General features: G+C 61.7%; 1 protein-coding gene across 5 annotated transcripts; it reads right to left on the bottom strand.

Moving 5' to 3' along the window:
* Positions 1-4794: 4794 nt before the first annotated feature.
* Positions 4795-16569, bottom strand: RHOG (ras homolog family member G). Of its 5 annotated transcripts, none has more exons than XM_077341091.1 (4): positions 16550-16569; positions 10876-10982; positions 9249-9348; positions 4795-6513 (listed from the first exon to the last, which is right to left on the bottom strand). In XM_077341091.1, exon 4 carries the CDS (start codon positions 6483-6485, stop codon positions 5910-5912), a length of 576 nt encoding a protein of 191 aa, XP_077197206.1. In that variant the 5' UTR covers positions 6486-6513; positions 9249-9348; positions 10876-10982; positions 16550-16569; the 3' UTR covers positions 4795-5909. The 5 variants fall into 5 exon arrangements, with proteins under 5 accessions (XP_077197206.1, XP_077197205.1, XP_077197204.1 ...); XM_077341090.1 differs by lacking the exon at positions 16550-16569 and adding an exon at positions 16527-16545; XM_077341089.1 differs by lacking the exon at positions 16550-16569 and adding an exon at positions 15816-15954.
* Between the last annotated feature and the right edge of the window lie 1455 nt (positions 16570-18024).

Genomic DNA, 18024 nt, shown 5'->3' with positions numbered 1-18024 from the left:
AGAGTGGGCAGGATTTGGGGCAGGGATGGACCTCAGTGGGTGGAAAGCTGTGAAGTCCGTCCACTGAGCCATGTCTGCTCTCCAGGGCTTCCCAGGGTCTCAGGCAGGGCTCTACCCCCTCCCCTTCTCCTTGGTCCCTTTGATTGGAGATGTCGGGGATTGAACCGGGGACCTTCTGCAGGCCAAGCAGAGGCTCTGCCCCTGAGCCTCGTCCTCCCCCTGATACATGAAGCTGCCTTCTAGTGACTCAGAGCCCTGGTCCATCAAGGTCTTGACTATTCAGACGGGCAGCTGCTCTCCAGGGTCTTCGGCAGAGGTCTTTCCCCTCCCCTGCTGCCCGGTCCTTCCAGCTGCACATGCCGGGGATTGATCCGGGGAGCTCTGGCTTTCTCCCCCTGAGCCTCAGCCCCATGGCCCTGCCCCGTCCTCCTCCTCCAGTTTTCTCTGGTGTAGCTTCTGTGTTTTTGGCATCCCCCTCCCCCGCTGCCACCTCCCAGTGGACTAGAAGCATTTCCTCGTAGAAAGGGATGAAGAGTTAATTTCTCTGGCTGTGCGGGAGCAGTCCCTCTCCCGGAAGGAATCATAGAATCATAGAGTTGGAAGGGGCCACAGAGGCCATCTAGTCCAACCCCCTGCTCCATGCAGGATCAGCCCTAAGCATCCTAAAGCATCCAAGAAAAGTGTGTATCCAGCCTTTGCTTGAAGACTGCCAGTGAGGGGGAGCTCACCACCTCCTTAGGCAGCCTATTCCACTGCTGAACTAGAATCACAGAATCCTAGAGTTGGAAGGGGCCATAGAGGCCATCTAGTCCAATCCCCTGCTCAACGCAGGATCAGCCCTAAGCATCCTAAAGCATCCAAGAAAAGTGTGTATCCAGCCTTTGCTTGAAGACTGCCAGTGAGGGGGAGCTCACCACCTCCTTAGGCAGCCTATTCCACTGCTGAACTAGAATCACAGAATCCTAGAGTTGGAAGGGGCCATAGAGGCCATCTAGTCCAACCCCCTGCTCAATGCAAGATCAGCCCAAAGCATCCTAAAGCATCCAAGAAAAGTGTGTACCTTTGCTTGAAGACTGCCAGTGAGGGGGAGCTCACCACCTCCTTAGGCAGCCTATTCCACTGCTGAACTACTCTGACTGTGAAATTTTTTTTCCTGATATCTAGCCTATATCGTTGTACTTGAAGTTTAAACCCATTACTACGTGTCCTCTCCTCTGCAGCCGGCAGAAACAGCATCCTGCCCTCCTCCAAGTGACAACCTTTCAAATCCTTAAAGAGGGCTATCATGTCCCCTCTCCGCCTCCTTTTCTCCAGGCTGAACATTCCCAAGGAGCCGCCCTCCGGCCTGTGCTGTCGCTGGAGCTGTGAATGCGCCTCTTGTCTGGCTCCGGGCGGCCCGTCCCGAGACGGAAGATCTGCTCGGGGTTCAATACCAAGCGGCTGATGTCACCCGGCCGAGGAATCTGCAGGCGCCACGGTCGGCGTGAGACGGGGGCTTGTTGGCTCCGTGCGCAGAGGAGCCGGGCCTTGGACACCGTCCTCTCGGGGCTGCCGGCCGGGACGTTCCCACACTGCTAAAGGGCAAAGGGCCTCTCAGAGGGGCTCGGCAGAAGCACAGACGGGGCTCTCCAGTTCCCACGCAGGGCTGGGGGAGGGGGGCCTTCTGTCTCCTATCCAGACCGTCCTCGCCCTTCCCCGGGTCTGGCTTCCACTCGGGCAGATGGGGCGCCTTCAGGACCATTGCTCGTCTTCCAGAAAGGTCCCAAGGCTTTGGCTGCGGACGTGAGGAGGAATCTCGTGGCCCACGGAAAGAAGAGCTCAGAACCGGTTGGCTGGCGAGGCCTTGCTTTACCTCCAGGAGGGGCCGGAAGAGCTCTCCAAATCACAGCTGGTCTCCAGACAATGGAGATCAGTTTCCCGGGGGGGGGGGGGGGAGGACTCTGTGACACCCCGCCTTCCCTGGGCGCCACACCCAAATATCCAGGAAATTCCCCTCCTGGAGTTGGGAACCCCCGTGATTCTGATAACTGGGCTGGGCTCTGGGTCTGCCTTGATTGCTTCTCAGTCATATACACCCATGGGCCCACCCAACAGGGGCTGACATTTCCTGGGGGGGGGGGAGATGTGCTTGTGGACAAGGCGCGCCCCCCTGGAGGCTAGTGCCCGGGCTTCGTCAGCCAGCGGCTGAGCTCCCAGGTCTGCTAAACTCCCCGCTTTATCCCCTTCCCTTTCTTGCCTTTGTCCCTGGAGCTGCGTCACTGTGAGGCTGATCTTGCTGCGTCTAGAGAAAGGCCTGCCTGGCACAGCGAACCAGCCGCGAATGCCAGGAGCCTGTGGCACGCTGAAAGGGGGGAGGGGGCAACAGAAGACTCAGGGTGTTGCCTTGCAATATGGAGGCTCCACCTGTAGCTGCAACAGCCACTAATAGCTTCTAGGAAAACATTTGGTCCCTCTTCCAGGTGCCCCGGGGCCCTTTCGTGGTTTTGCTTCTGAAGACTGTCCCACCCCCAGTCCCACCCCCACCCCGCCCTGGAATGACCAGCCATGGGAAGATTTCCCTCCTCTGATAAACCCTGCTGCTGGCCATGGAAGTTCCTGCATCTTGTGGCAGAGAGTTCTCCAGATGAATCAGTGGGGGTGAGTTGGGGACCGCCCACACTCTCTATGCCCAGGCCTTAGGCCTCCAGGTGTGGGGATGCCAGCCTCCAGGGGAGACCTGGTGATCCCCAGAATTACAGCTCATCTCCAGACTGCCAAGATCCGTTCCCTGGGAGAGCATGGTGGGACCCTCTGGCATTACGCCTCACTGAAGGCCCCCCCTCCTCAAACCTCTGCAGGGTCCATCCCCCAATCTCCAGCTATGTCCTAGCCCTGGAGCTGTCAGCCCTGGGGCCTCCCCCCACCACCACCACCAATGACAGCTAAGTCATTTCATTTGAAATATTCCTGCCCTGCTCTTGGCATCACTCAATTGAGTGGGGGTCAGCAGAATCTCCCGGGAGGGGTGGGGTGGGGGCCTTTTGGCCTGGTGGATGTATCTGTGAGAAGACTGAAAGTTTAATCAGCCGGAGAGCTCATTTTTGGCCTCCTGGGAGGAACAACAAAACAGCCTTAAATCTTCCTTTTCAAAGCCAGGGCTGCAGCAACACCCCAAAAGGCTTGCCGTCTCAGCCGCTGGGTTGCCAGCCTCCAGCAGGGACCTGGAGATCTCCCTCCGCCCTGTCGAGGTCCCTGCCGTCCCCCCCACCCCCCACCCGCTTCCCAACCCAGGCCTGGAAGCCCTGCTTGGCAAACTCTCCGCTGCCTCTTGAGCTCAGCTTTGCAGTCCAGCAAAGAGGGACTGGCCCACCGCTGTCCCCTGACCGTTCTCTGTGCGCTCCCCCCACCCCACCCCTCCCCAGCCCAGCCCAGCCCACCGAGGCTGCCCCTCCTCCTGCACTGGCCCAGGGGTGTTGAGCGACTGGCCGGGAACCGTGGAGGAAAAGGGCGTTCCCCAACGGGCTGGTGGGGCTGGAGAGGAAATGGGCCCGGCGGGAAGAGGCAGGCGGCGTCCTGCAGAGCCCGGGATGGGCCTCCTAGTCCCACGGCTGCCCCTTTATGCTTCAGCCCACGGCAAGGCGCTATGGGCCCAGGGCCTGCCAGGGCTGCTGTGATCTACTTTCTTGCCCCCCGCAAGGCACGCCTGTCTCCTCCGGGAGCCTGCAGCTGGCTGGGTCTGGTGGGGGTGCAGGGCAGGCTGCCAGCTCCAGGTCTGGAAGTTTGTGGAGGTTTAGGGGTGGAGCCTGGGCAGGGCATTAACACCACCCTCTAAACCAGTCTCTATGGGCGGCTGTGATGCTGGGAGATCTCCAGTCCCCACCTGGAGGCTGGCAACCCAATGAGCAGCCACCTGCTCAAGCCTCTGTGACATCCCAGCAGGCAAATCCGGGGCAGCCGGAGACGCAGCCCAGGGGAGGCTCCAGGGGAGGAGGAGGGGGTTTCCTGGGCCCTCGCGCCCTGCCGGCCAGTCGGAAGCCCCCTGTGAGTTGCACCCGCAAAGCGGAGCCCGCCCAGAAGGACCGGGTGTGGTGCCAGAAGAGGACTTCTTGGACTTCACCGGGAACGGTGGTCTCTGAGCGTGCACAAAGGGCATTCCCACTGGCCGGCATCATTGCGCCACCCGGGCAGATCCACAGCGGCACATTCTTTCTTTTGCTGCACCCTTCCCTTCTGGGCTGGACACGCTTCACACCCAGAAGGTCCTGGGTTCGATCCCCCCGCTTGGAGGGCTGCTGACTCAGCAGTTCGCCCATTAAGCCAGGCACCACTTTCTGGGGAGGAAGTGCAGACTGACGCCTCCCCCCCCTCGGCCCCCCCCCCAGACGGAGTTTCCCAGCCTCTTGGCCCACGGGCTGTCCCAGTCAAGAGGAGCAGCCAGAAGGCCTCCTGTGCAGTCTTAGCAAAGGGGGAACTGAAAGGGCAGCCCCAGCGGGGCCTGGTTTCCCCCTGAATGCCCCAGTTTACCGCGAAGCAGGCCGTGTGACTTTGAGTCAGTCCCATTCCCCCAGCTCAGCCTCCCTCACAGGGTGGTTGTGAGCGGAGTGCAGATTCAAAATGTGGTGGTTTTAAGCTTTGGCATGCCAGTTCTTTAGGATGGATCCGTATTCCGGCCTTTGCTATGCAATGCGGAATTGAGTCGAGGGACTCGTTGCTGCTGCGAGGCCTGAAGGGGGACTCTGGAAAGCTCCCCCCCCCCCCCAAATCTTGGTCTCGCGAGTGCTAGAGAATCCCAACACAGCAATGGGAACACAAAGGGAACAGGAAAGGACAAATGTATTTTTATTTGGGACTGAGGTATCCGGCAGAACACAGCTTAAAGAAAACCCCAAAAGCCCACTGCGGAGAGAAGGCCCCCCCCCCCTGCCTGAAGGGGCCTCTTTTGAGCGGGGCTGCGTGAGACTCTGGCCCCCTTTGAGGCAGGGGTCAGTCCTTGCAGCACCACGAGGAGGAAAGCCCCCCCTCCACCCCCAGGGCACTGGGCAAGGCACACAAGTCTCCCCCCCCCACCACCACAAGAGAGGGCTCCAGGAGGCGTGGGGTGTGTGGCCATGGGCTGCCCCAGAGCCGACCCCAGAGATGTGGCAGCCGGGACCCTCATGGTTTCAGAAAAGCAAGTTTCTAGCCCACGGGGCTGTCCGGATCAGGCCTTGCTGGAGCAGCGAAGCCAGGTGAGGCTGGGGGCCGCCTTGCTGGGCAGGAGAAAGGACAGCGAGGAGCCCAGGCACAGCCACGGAGACGAGCTCTGGCCACGTGCGCCCACCCTGCACTCTGCTCCGCTCCCTCCAGCCCCAGAGGCCTCTGTGCACGCAGCCAGGAGCACCGACAGCCGCAGGCTCAGCCCCCAGCCCTGGCCTTGCAGGCAGGAGAGTATTTTGGGTGCCGCGGCCAGGGAGAGAAGCCGCCGGGAGCCATTTTGAGAGAGGCAGGAAGGAAGTGTGTGTGTGTGGGGGGGGGGGGTTGGGAAATCACTGAGTCGGGGGAGGGCTCTGCAGACATCTCTGCTCGGCCGCCGTCCCCAAAGGAGAGCCTCACGGTTGGGTCTGTTCAGCCATTCCTGGTAGGGTTGCCAGCCTCCAGGCAGGGCCTGGAGATCTCCCAGAATGACAGCCGACCTCCAAACAGGAGAAAATGCCCCCTGCAGGGGGTGGCTTCAAGGCCCCACGGCTTCCCCCCGCCGGCCACCCCCAGGGCCCACCCCCCTTATGTATGCGCAGGAATCTCCCAGCCCACAGCTCCAGGTGAGCCGGCTGGAGGATGGGGAGGCGAGCGGCAGGAGATCCTGAGGCCACTTGGGGAGAAAGTCAGAGGGGCGGGCTGGGGGTCCCGGAGGGGAAGGGGCCTCCTCCTCCTCCTCCTCCTCTCCAAGGCCCTCACAGGAGCCGGCAGGGCTTCTTGGGCTTGGCGGGGGCGGGGCTGAGGACGGCCCTCACGGCCTCGGTGAAGACCTCCTTGATGCCCTCCTGGTTGAGGGCGGAGCACTCCAGGTACTTGAGGGCGTGGATCTGCCGGGAGAGGCCGAGGCCCTGCTGGGGGGTGATGGGCAGCTGGTTCTGCTCCTTCAGCTTCTTCAGGGCCTCGGGGTTGGCCCGGAGGTCCTTCTTGGTGCCCACCAGGAGGATGGGCACGTCGGGGCAGTGGTGGCACACCTCCGGGTACCACTTGTGCTTGACGTTCTCGTAGGAGGGCGGGCTGGCGATGGAGAAGCAGATGATGAAGACGTTGGTCTGCGGGTAGGAGAGCGTCCGGAGGCGGTCGTACTCCTCCTGGCCGGCCGTGTCCCACAGGTTCAGGTTGATCGACCGCCCGTCCACCGTCTGCTGGGCGCTGTAGTTGTCGAAGACGGTGGGGATGTACTCGTTGGGGAAGGCGTTGGTGGTGTAGCAGATCAGGAGGCAGGTCTTGCCCACGGCCCCGTCGCCCACCACCACGCACTTGATGCTCTGCATGGCGGCCAGAGAGCGATCCTGCTCCAACCTGCGGGAGGAGAGGAGAGGAGAGGAGAGGAGGGAGAGGCCGTTAGGGGCTGGGAGGATCGGGTGGGGCTGCCCCCCGCCAAGGTTCCCGCAGGATGCCTCTGTCCTGCTGCTCATTCAAGTGGCTGGCTGGGGCCTTCCAGGCGGTGGGGCTTGCAGAACTGATGGGTGGCAGGGCCCGAACTACACTCCGCAGGCCACCGACTCTTTTCTGTTGTGGCTCCAGCTCTGTGGGAAGGGCTTCCTGACGGGGGGGGGGGGTCTTTCTGCAAGGCCCGCCTCTTTGCCAGGGCTTTTTTGGGGGGGGGGGGTAAACTGGCACCTTTTAAGGGGATCTGAGATTTGCTGTTTCGTTTTTGGTTTTAGCTGGAGGATTTAACGAGGATTAAAAGCCGCCCTGAACCAGGAGGAAAGGCAGGATCAAAATGGTTAAACAAGGCAAAGGCCGGCCTCCCGAGCAGCCCCATGCACTGGCAGCTGAAGCAGGAAGCGTCATGCCCTTCAGCCCCTGCCCTGGCGGCTTCCGCATTTCAGACCACGCTGCCTGCCTTGTTTCATCAGGACCGTTACGTCCTGGAAATGCCTCAGGTGCCGTGCTCCGTGTTTTACCGGAATGCAGCTTGTGTGCTTGAAGAAGGACCGTACGGTGCTCTCCTGCCCTGCCAGAAACACCAACCCCAACGCCTTTCCCACAGGCCGCTGGAGACACGGAGCGTGTTGCGATGGCCGTGCCCAAAGGCCCACGGAGGTAGACCAGTGCTACGACATGCAGTGGCTTCCTCTGTCAGGCCAGTTCACCACCTGTCGCTCTAGTCCGTGTCCAAGGCCTGCCCCGGAAAGGGGGTGGCACAGCAGTCTAGCTGTGGAGTTGCGCTTGAATTGGAGGTTAAGGCAGCCAACCCCCTCCTCTTTCATGGGGCACAACATTTGTGCCAGCTGGGCGTAGCATGTACACACGCACACACACACACACACACACGCTGTTCTGCTTCCTGGAGAAAGAGCCAGCTATGGGAGGGAGGCTGTGCTCTGAGGAGAGCGGAAGGGGAGGGGAAAGGCAGAGCTGGGGGGAGAATGACTCAGGGGCACGGGCAGGCGGGGGTCCCCTGGCCCAGGGAGATCACAGCCAGGGCAGAGCCACAGAGGGAGGGGGCCGCAGGAGGTCCAGGCCCTGCGGGAGATGCAGGCAGGGGAAGCGTGTGCCTTTGGCCAGAGTAGCTCTCAGAGCTGCACGTTGGGGAGCCTGAGAATCCCTGGCAAGGCAAGGGAACAAGGGGGGGGGGAGCAGCAGTTCTCCCAGAGTGACCTTCAGACTGGAGTCAGGGGTGCCAGCCTCCAGGGAGGACTGGGCACCTCCTTCTCCAGATGACAGAGATCATTTCCCCTGGACAAAAAGGCTACTTTGGAGGGCAGAATCTACGGCAGGGGTAGTCAAACTGCGGCCCTCCAGATGTCCAAGGACTACAATTCCCAGAAGCCCCTGCCAGCGAATGCTGGCAGGGGCTTCTGGGAATTGTAGTCCATGGACATCTGGAGGGCCGCAGTTTGACTACCCCTGATCTACGGCATTGTAACCCACTGCAGCCCCTCTCCAACTGGGCTCCAATCCCAAATCTTCAAGGTTTTTCCTGTCTGGAGCTGGCAGCCCACCTCACCCTCTACTGGGGGGGGGGGAGTCATGAGTTTTGGTTGCAGGAGCCCCAAGCAAGGCAAGCGTGTTAACAGAGTGGATGTTTTGCACGTCAAAGATTCACAGGGTCCCCCTGAGCCAGATCCATCCCTTCTCACTCCCTCCGCCCTCCATTCACCCACTCCCACCACCACCACCCCATGGGTCTTCACACAGCTGACCACGCTGGGGGGGGAGTGTTCATAGAATCACGGAGTTGGAAGGGACCTCCAGGGTCATCTAGTCCAACCCCCTGCGCTATGCAGGAACTCACAACTACCTCCCAACCCACAATGGTCTAAATTCCATGCTCAAGTGATTCCCCACCACCACCACCAGAAATCTCCACAATCCAGCCTGGCCTGGAGGGAATCCCCCTCCCATCCCACAGGGGCCATCGGCAATTCTCTGGTTCTGCAAGGAAGGGGTGACAAGAGACCCCCTTCCTGACCACCCCTCAGGGCGTGGCCAGCCCGTGCTGCTGGTCTGCTGGGCAGAGTTTCTCTTTTTTAATCTCCTCCGTTTAACCAAGACCCATCATGGTCACACACATTGAAAATTGCAACTAACGGCAGCGGGGCAAGATGGAGAACTGTGGCGTCAGCTGAGCCCTGGGACTGCCCAGCGCCAGACTTGACTGAACGGCCGGCCTCATGGTCACTTGGAGAGCAGGGGACTGACAGTGTAGAATCATGACCAGCCCGGCCAGTGCCACGTCCCAATTGACCTTCTGAATGCCCGTCACTGGGGAGTCCCGTCATGCCGAATCAGACTCTTTTGGTCTCATAGAATCCTAGAGTGGGAAGGGGCCATAGAGGCCATCTAGTCCCACCCCTGCTCAGTGCAGGATCAGCCCAAAGCATCCTGAAGCACAATCAAGTCTTGCCTGCTCTTTTGGGTCTCGAGTGGAAAAGGGGCTTTCCTGCCCCCTACGACCTCATTCTTTCGGCTGGAGATGCCGGGGATTGAACCTGGGGCTTCTCTGTGCCACGGCCCCTCCCGTAAGGCAATCCGCCAACACTCCCTCCTGGCCCCGCGTCTCCTGCAAGCAGCCAGGGCAGACACACCTGCAGCTTCTTCCTAGGTGCCCGTCACTGGCAGTCTTGAGTACTCAGGCCGGCAGCCGCTCCCAGGGACTCCGTCTTCCCCGCCGCCTCCTGCCGGGTCCTTTGGGAGGGAGATGCCAAGAAGGCATAATCAGTGCAGTTTTGGTCTTAAAACCTCAATTAGAAGAAGAGTTGCTCTTTATGCCCCACTTTCCCCTGCGGCTTCCGGGGGAGGTTTCCGTGAGAAGGGGCTGGTTCAGAGTCCAAAAGCAGATCCGACTCTCAGACTCGGACGGGGGGGGGGGGGGCTCCGTGCAAGAAGGGGTCCTTCCTCTTCCCGGGGCTGCAGGCGCTCCCTCAGCCCCCTCTTTGGCCAGGCCCCCGGAGGTCCCTTTTGGGCCGCCTGGTTGGAAGCCAGCCCCTCCCCCCCGGGGGCAGTGCCAAGCTCCCCCGACACCTTGGCACAGGGGCCGTCTCTCCCCACACATGCTGCCCCACCAATGCTGGGGACTGAGCCCTTGGGGGCCATGCAGGAGCAGAAGGGAGGGGGCCCCCTGTCCCTCTGGGACCGAAAAGGGAACCTCCTGTGCCAAGTCTTCTCCTCTCCTCCGCTTGCGCCACCTTCCCTCCCACTTCCGCAGGCACCCATGGCTCAAGCGCAAGGGCCGTTCCTGGCACGACCACAGAGAAGGATCTCCGGCAGGGGAGCCTGAGGCCATGACCCCCCCCCCCTCCCCAGCACTTCTGCTCTCTGGATGTGCCCGGCCTGCTCCAAAGGGGGAAGCTGCTCTTCCTGCCGCCAGGGCGACACCCAGCTTCCTCCCCTGCCGGGCTTCCTGCCCCCCTCACTCTCCCCACCCCAGGAGGAATGCTGCGCCGGTGGAGGGGCGTGGGGGGGCGTGGGGGGGAGAAGGCCCTGGCCCACATTGGGGAAGCTTCAGCCGTGGCCCAAGCAGCCTGCAGTCTCCCGTGTTTCTGGACGCTCCACTGGTTCTCCTGCAAGCCCCTCAAGAAGCCCCCCCAGCCCCATGGCTCTCAGCCAGGCATCTCTCTGCCCGGGCGCACCGGGAGCGCATGGTGAAACCCAGCATGCAAAACGGCCAGGCAGAGACAAGCCCTTTGCTGCCCTCCTCACCACAGATTTGCATGGCGGCTTCCAGTTCAGAATTGGGCCCTTTGTTGGCTTGCGGGGGGGGGGGCTCTAGAGGGGCACAATGGCCCTCCCCATGCCACGGCCTCTCAGCCGAGAGAAATTCCCAAACCGCCCTGACCACTAGCTCCGCTCACGCCAGCCATGCAAGACCGGACTTTAGATGCCAAGGGCTGGATGGGCCAGCCCTGTGGTGGAGGCCGGGAAGAACCACCCGAGGGCCTCTCGCTGGCTGGCCTCCCCTGAGGAAACCTTCTCCAGGACGGCAAGGGCAACCCCACCCAAGCAAGAGGACACCCTCCTTGGCACAACCCACCGGCAGAGGTGCTGGCCCAGGCTGAAGGGATGGATCCGCCCTCTGTTCCTTCTAACCCCAGCAGCTATCTGATAGGGCAGCCGAATGTCCGGTGGCAACGGGGCCGTGAGACGCCCTGCAAAACCTCTCCCCTGCCCTTCTCTGGCAGCCTCAGCTCCCGGTCTGCAAGGTGGGGGGCCTACCTTACAGGACTGCTGTACAGGTTACCACTAGATAATGCACGCAGAGTGCTTTGAGCAAAGGAAAGCACCACTTAGGATTCGTCCCACCTCTTCTGTCTTTGGTGACACTGAAAGGGTGCAGAAAAGAGAGAGTGGTTGGAGTGGAAGCCACCCAGGAAGTGGACTTGAATGGCGCTCCGGGGGGGGGGGGGAGAAGGCATGAGAGGGCGTCCCAGAGGGGCTTGGGGCGCCTTCCTGGTGAGAAAACGCAGAAGAGTCCAGGACTTTGCCGTTGAGAAAAGAGATGACTAAGAGGGTGGGACACATGAAGCTTACAGGGGGAACTTTTTCTCCCATGCTAGATCTCGGGGGCACCCAGTGAAGCCGATGGGCAGGAGGTTCAGGACAGACCAAAGGAAACACTCCTTTTACACAGAGAGCAATTCCAAGGTGGAATTCGCTGCCAGAGGATGTAGTGATGGCCACAGGAATAGACAGCTTTAAAGGGGGATTAGCTGGATACACGGAAGACAGGTGGCTACTAGCAACAGTGACTAAATGGAGCCTCCAAGTCCAGAGGCAATCAATCTTTCAATCACAGAGCCAGGAGGCAACATCAGGGGAAGGCCTAGATGGCCTCTATGGCAGCCTTCCACCTTTAGCCCTGCCTCTACTGTATGGTGATCAGCTGTAATTCCAGGAGATCTCCAGGCCCCTCCTGGAGGCTGGCAAGCCTAAGGCCAAGTAATCCACAACAGCTAGGAACCACCGCTTGGGGGGCCGAAAGCCCTGCGCATGAGCCCCAGGGCCCCTCTATCTGGACAGGCAGCCGTGCCCAAGCAGCCGTGCCCTGCAGCTCAAGCAAAGGGATGCTTTAGGATGCTCTGGGCTGATCCTGCGTTGAGCAGGGGGTTGGGCTAGATGGCCTCTATGGCCCCTTCCCACTCTAGGATTCTAGGAGTCTATGAAGCTGGGCAGTGAGTGAGGTTGGGGGCGGGGATTGTTGCTGCCAATCTTGTTTTACTGGGGGGGGAGGTTAGGGGTCTGTTGTTGTTGGGTTTTTAGGGAGTTTTGTGATGGGGTTTCATGTACTGTAACCTGCCACCAGTCTCGGAGAGTGGCGGGCTAGAAATGTAACCCTCAGTGCAAAAGAGCGATACCTGCCGGCTGAGCTGGAGCCCTGCCCCTGGCCCCCCTCCGGCCTCCCTTGTGGGAAGGGAAGACGCCAGCTTGAAAAAGGAAGTGCTGCCAGTGCGGGCCCAGCCTCCGCTTTTTGCGCCCTGAGCATGCGCTGACCCTCCCCACGCACTGCCAGGAACCCTGGCTTGGCTGGGGGTACCCACGGGGGGGGGATGGGCTTTTTGGCCAGGCACTCAGCGCATGGCGGCCAGATTTGCATTTGCCAACCTGCAGGATCTGCTCACCAGCAGCCCTCGCCCTCGTCCTGGCAGGTATCCCGGGAGTGGGAAGTCCATGGCCACGGCCCTAGGGGAGCTCCCTGCAAGTGGCCAGAGGGAGCCATAACCCCACGCCAATAGGGCCCTGGCATACTGGTGCATTAGCATGCGGGGGGGGATCAGGTCTTCCACTCAGACCCCGGCCTCAGCCATGAACCTGGCAGAAGAGCCCCGTCCTGCGGGCCCTGCAGAAGGCAGAAGGGAGGGGAATGGAAGCCCATCAGCCTTGGGATAGGAGGACGGAGGGATTCACATCCTAGCCTGATCTGAAGAAGTTACTTCAGTGGCTCCCAAAATCTCCTCCCTTGCCACAGATTTGGCTGGTCTTGAAGGTGCTCTTTTCTACAGGAATGGTTGATTTACCTTCCTTATAGACCCCCTTTCTCCCTGAGACTCAAGGCTGATTCCAAGTGGGCATCTGTGCAGTCAGTCGGATGAGACTCCCTGTACCGCCTGCTTTTCATCCCGGTGGGGACCCAAAGCAGCCGACCATTTTATCCTCACAACAACCCTGTTAGGAAGGCTCAGGACTCAGCCCAGGTCATTCAATGAGCTGCTACAGCAGAGTGTGGATTCAAACCCGGGCCCCACAAATCCCCGGCCGATGCTTTAACCAGGACACCACGGCTGGCTCATAGGATTAGGGCCGCGGACATTAAAATGGTGTGAAAATCCAGGGCGAAAGGGACCCAACCCTGAGGCAGCAGGGAAAAGCTCCCCTCTGCCAAAACCACTGATCGTACCTTGAGCCCAGCACGACTCGAGAGTAGCTCTCCCCGGCCTTGGATCCCCCAGCCCCTAGCCCCTTGCTTCTGGAGAGCCAGGTTCGATTCCCCACTCCTCCTGCTGGGACACCTTGGGCCAGTCCCAGTCCTCTCTGGACTCCGGCAGCCTCACAAGGAGCCTGTGGCGGGGAGAGGAAGGGGAGGGCGACTCACTGGGAGCCGCTCTGAGGAATGCGGGGCCTAAGAGGCAGCTCTGCTCCTCCTCGTCCCCTGGGAGTTCTTCCCGGGCTTCCCCCCAGGAAGGGGGCGGTTTCCCCTCCCCTCGTGCCAGCTAGACTGCAACCTTTCCCACAGCCCTTCCCGGCCAGCTGTACGGTTCCAGCAGAAGAGGAGGGGCCGTGGCGGAGCCTGTGCTGGGCGCACCGGAGGCCCAAGCCCTGGAGGTCACACGGGCGCCCCTGCCATGGCCCCAGCCTGCCCCTCCAGGCCCCTTGCAGCCAAATACACGTGTCCCGAAAGGGTGGCCTCTCACCCTTGGGTCCCGCCAGGTGGGGGGGGGAGGTTGCTGATCTCCCCCCCCCCCACAGCCAGCCTGGCCTCTGGCTTCCCATGCAAGGCCCTTGGACACTGCCTGTTCTCCCCTTCTCCCCTGCCCAAAGGCTCAAGCGGCAGAAGCACAGGGTCAAGAGACCCCCGTGAAGCTGGTTCGCTTTGGCCTGACGCTTTGGGAAAGCACTGGCCTTGGTGTCCTGGCGGGATCTCTCCCCCATCTCGCCCCCCCCTCAGAACTCACCCCACTCTCTCTCCATTCCCCCTCGTCCGTCATCCTGGCAGATCTGGGCCTGGTAGGGAGGGCCAGGCGGGCAGCTGTGGCCGGCCCTTCAGTCAAGAGGGGCAGAGAGAAGCCCCCCCCCTGCCGCTGCTTCTGCAGCCCCACAGAGGGGGAGGGGGTCTTTCACACCCCGTGCAGCAGCTCTTCTTGCAGCTCAAGCAATTCAGAGCCCCGGCCGGGCAGCTCGGGGGCTCTCTGCCTCCCTGGTCTGGATCTCGCAGCCTGCCTCTTGAAGGGGGTCCCCTTCTGCTCCCCCACCTGCGGCCACCAACTCCAGGGCCAGGGAGGGAACTTCCTCCCGTCCTCCCGGGCCCCAAGCAAACTCGGAAGGCTGCCCCCCAGGCCCACCCTCCGGCTGCAGGGAGGAAGAGGCCTGACTCCCGGCCACACGGCTGAGGCCCTCTCGACAATGTGGGGCAGCCTCCACAGCCCTGTGCCCACACCAGGAAGGCTCAGGGAGAGCTGTTGTATTCAGCTTGGTGTAGTGGTTAGGAGGAGTGCGGACTTCTAATCTGGCATACCGGGTTTGATTCCCCGTTCCTCCCCCACTTGCAGCCAGCTGGGTGACCTTGGGCTCGCCACGGCACTGATAAAACTGTTCTGACCGAGCAGGAATATCAGGGCTCTCTCAGCCTCACCCACCCCACAGGGGGCCTGTTGTGGGGAGAGGAAAAAGAAGGCGATTGGAAGCCGTTTTGAGACTCCTTCACGGAGAGAAAAGTGGCATATAAGAACTAACTCTTCTTCTTCGTCTTCGTCTTCTTCTTCTTTGCTGCTTTTCACTGCCTGAAGGAGTCTCAAAGAGGCTTCCAGTCGCCTTACCCGTCCTCTCCCCACAACGGGCACACTGTGAGGGAGATGGGGCGGAGAGAGCCCAGACAGAACTGTGACCAGCCCCAGGTCACCCAACTGGCTGCACATGGAGGGAGGGAATCAAGCCCAATTCTCCGGAGTGGGCCAGGTGGGCTGCCCAGTGGCCGTGGCCCCAGCAGCTGCCTGCCCAGCAGATGCCAAGCAGACTCCTTGCATGGAGAAGTGGGGCCAGAAGGCCTAGGGAGGGGCAGCCGGGTCTTCCAGGCACGTGCCACAGCAGTGGGGCCGGAGTAGCTACATGGGGAGCCCCTCTATGGGGCTGCCCCAGGGGCCCGGGGGCTCCCACCTTCCAGGGAGGCAGGGCGGCAGGGCGGGAGGGGAGGGAGGGGCTGGGGCCCCGAGTGAGGCACGTTTTCCGCTGTGGAGATGAGGAAGTGCCCGAGAGAGAGCGAGAGCCAGAAGAGCCTTCCTTGCTTGGGCGCCATGTCTGCCGGGGAAGGGAGCCTGTTTGCGAAGGGCTGGTCAGGGGCTCCGTGGAGCCTCCATGGCCCAAGGCAGTGCACCTTGGTGGGCAGGCGGGCACTGTCCCCTCCTCTCTGCCCAGAGCACGCCCCTCTTGCTGCACTGGGGCCAGGCGACAGACCCCCCCACCCCGCCCTGTCCTCCAAAGGAGGGGGTCCTCACTGATGCCCGGAGGGAGTGGGGCTCCTGGGTCCTGTGCCCACCCCCCCACCCCCGTCCCGGGATCACGCCTGACGCCCTCCTGGGCAGGGGCCGCTGGACGCCCCTCTTCTTTCCCGCGGGGGGGGGGGTTCGGGGGGGGGTCCAGAGCGTCTCGCTGCCCTCCTCGGGGCGCCTCCCGCCAGAGCCCCGACCAAGCACGCGACCCCGCCTGGCGGGGCCCCCAGAGGCCATCCAGCCGCCCCCGCCCGGTGCCGGTCCCGCGCAGAGAGGGCTCCCGCCCGCCCGTCCCCGGCGCTCCGCCCCCGCCGCGCGAGAGGGGCCTCCGTCGGGGGGGGGGGGGCGACCCGGGAAAGGCGGCGCTCTGCACGCGCTCAGGGGCCGGTTGGGGGGGGGTCGCGGCACCTCCCTCCTCCCCTCCCCTCCCCTCCAGCTTGGCCCGCGGGCACCCACCTGGGCGGTCGGCGGCCCGGGCGGCTCCTGGCGGCTCCCAGGGAGGAAGTGAGCGGCCCGCCGGCTGGAGGAAGTCGCCGCCGCCGCCCCGAGGAAGTCCCGACGCCCCTCCCGCCCCCCGCCCGCCCCCCGCCCGCCGGCCAGCAAGGGGTTAAGCCCTCCGGAGACCCCGAAGGCAGCCAAGCAGGCAGTCCGTCCCGGGCAGGGAGAGGAAAGAGCCCCGAGAGAAAGAGCCGCGGCAAGAGCCGGCGGGGATCTGAACCCAGGACTCCCGGGCGGGCGGGCGGACCGCATCGGAGGAAGGAGCCCGCCGGGGGCAGGGGAGGGGAGGGGAGGGCCCCTGGCAGGCGGCCCCACTAGCCCCACAGCCACGATGGAAGTCAGTCATAGTGCCCAAAAGGGAGGGAACTGGAACACCCACCACCCCAAGGACACCCGGCCGGCACTCTGGGTCACGCAGGGGCCAAAGCCCAGGGGCCCTCAGGAGGCCCCCCAGCAGGGCCAGGAGCCCCCCACTCTCGCCCCCAAGCACCCAGGAGACAGAGCATCCCTGCCCCAGGCAGAAGAACCTAAGAGGAGCCCTGTTGGGTCAGGGCCCATCCAATGGCCCATCCAGGCCAACACTCTGGGTCACTCAGGGGCCAAAGCCCAGGGGCCATCGGGAGGTCCTCCAGCAGGGCCAGAACTACAGGAGCCCCCCCCCACTCTTACCCTGCCCCCCCAAGCACCAAGACCTTGTGGCTAAGTGCTGTGAAAGGACCTCTGCTCCAGATGTTTCTCCGGTCCCCTCTGGAAGCTGCCTTGGCCTTGTAGGCCCCCCCCCCCCTTCCTTCCTGTGGCGGCGAATTCCACACATGCATGACTCTTGGGCAGTCTTGGGCCTTCCTCGCAGGCAGGGCACGTGCTTCTCTTGGCTCTATTTCTCCCGCTCTTCGTGGATGCCGGAGCCCCATGAGCGGCGCTTCTCAGGGCCTTCGGGCTGGGCCACTGCCTGACCCAACGGGGTCCCCGGATGGCCTGATGGGCCTTTTTCATTTGGACCTTAGCTTGGAGAGAGGCCTGCTTTGAAGTCTGAAGGCCAGGGGGGAAACCCAGACAAACTGGGGAGGGGGGAGAATAGTCCCACCCCCCAGCCTAGAAGTAGTTTTTGAAGAGTTTTCCAGAGTTTCAGGAGGCAGCTTGTGAAACAGCAGGTGGCATTGCTGGCCAGAAAGGTGTTCTCTGTCCGACCGTTCTTCCTTAGGCACATGAAGGCCTTCTTCCGCCTCACCTTGTCAGAGAAAGGGGACCCCCAAAAGAGCCTCCTCCTCCTTTCCTCACCATGTAAACAGTGAAAGATCGGGGGGGGGGTGTTCCCCCCCCCCAAAAAAAAACCCACCACAGCACTCGGGATTCCTGAGTCCACTGACAAAACGGAGCCCTTGGATTCCCCCAGGAGTTCCCACCAACATGGGTGCCCCACAGCTCCAGAGGTGGAAGGTCTGCCCCAAGGGGGGGGGAGGCAGGCAGGCAGGGGAGAGGTGGAGAGGGGGGGTGAGGAACCCCACAAGAGGCCGTCCTCTTGGGCCGAGCACTTCCAAAGGCAGCTGCTGCCACCTGGAGGCGAGAACACAGCGTGGCAACGGGGCACAGAAGGGCTCCTGCCCGCAGGACTCCCCCAGAGAGAGAGAGAGAGCAGGGCTACAGAAAGGCTCCCAGTGGACCTTGGAGATGTTTCGGCAGCCCCTGCAGCAGGAGCAACGAGGATCCTCCCCACGTGCCTGAAGGCCAGCTGGGCGTTTGCCAGAAAAGTTTGTTGAAATATATTTATTAATTATATAAAGAGATTCCATTTCACAGATACCAGATAACCTGCATGCTTACATAACAGCTTAAAAATGATCATTTCAAAGAAAACAAACCAAACCCAAAGGGATTGAATTGCTCTAGTTGTGCACTCAGTTACCAGCCTCACTCTCGACCAATCAAGTTCGAGCCCGTAAATGTCTTAGCTGTTGTTTTTTTTTTTTGGGGGGGGGGCGTTAATTGCATTAAAGTATCCAATTCTTGAGTTTTAATTAACCAATTTCTGGGGCAGAGTTTTGCTTCCAATATCTGGTGTAAAGCAGTCCGGTGGCTGTAATCATATGTAGGGCAAGGATTTCACCAGAAATCACAGGTGAGTAATTTAGTAGCAATGTGCCGGTTTTCTAAGGGATTTCTGCTTCCA

This window comes from Paroedura picta, chromosome 6, assembly GCF_049243985.1.
Source record: "Paroedura picta isolate Pp20150507F chromosome 6, Ppicta_v3.0, whole genome shotgun sequence".
NCBI lineage: Eukaryota > Metazoa > Chordata > Lepidosauria > Squamata > Gekkonidae > Paroedura > Paroedura picta.
The sequence above is the reverse complement of the archived record's forward strand: the minus strand, read 5'-3'. Positions and strand labels throughout refer to the sequence as shown.

Bases quoted from the DNA above. Each gene is read 5' to 3' on its own strand.
- RHOG (XM_077341091.1), bottom strand. From the start codon at position 6,485: ATGCAGAGCATCAAGTGCGTGGTGGTGGGCGACGGGGCCGTGGGCAAG.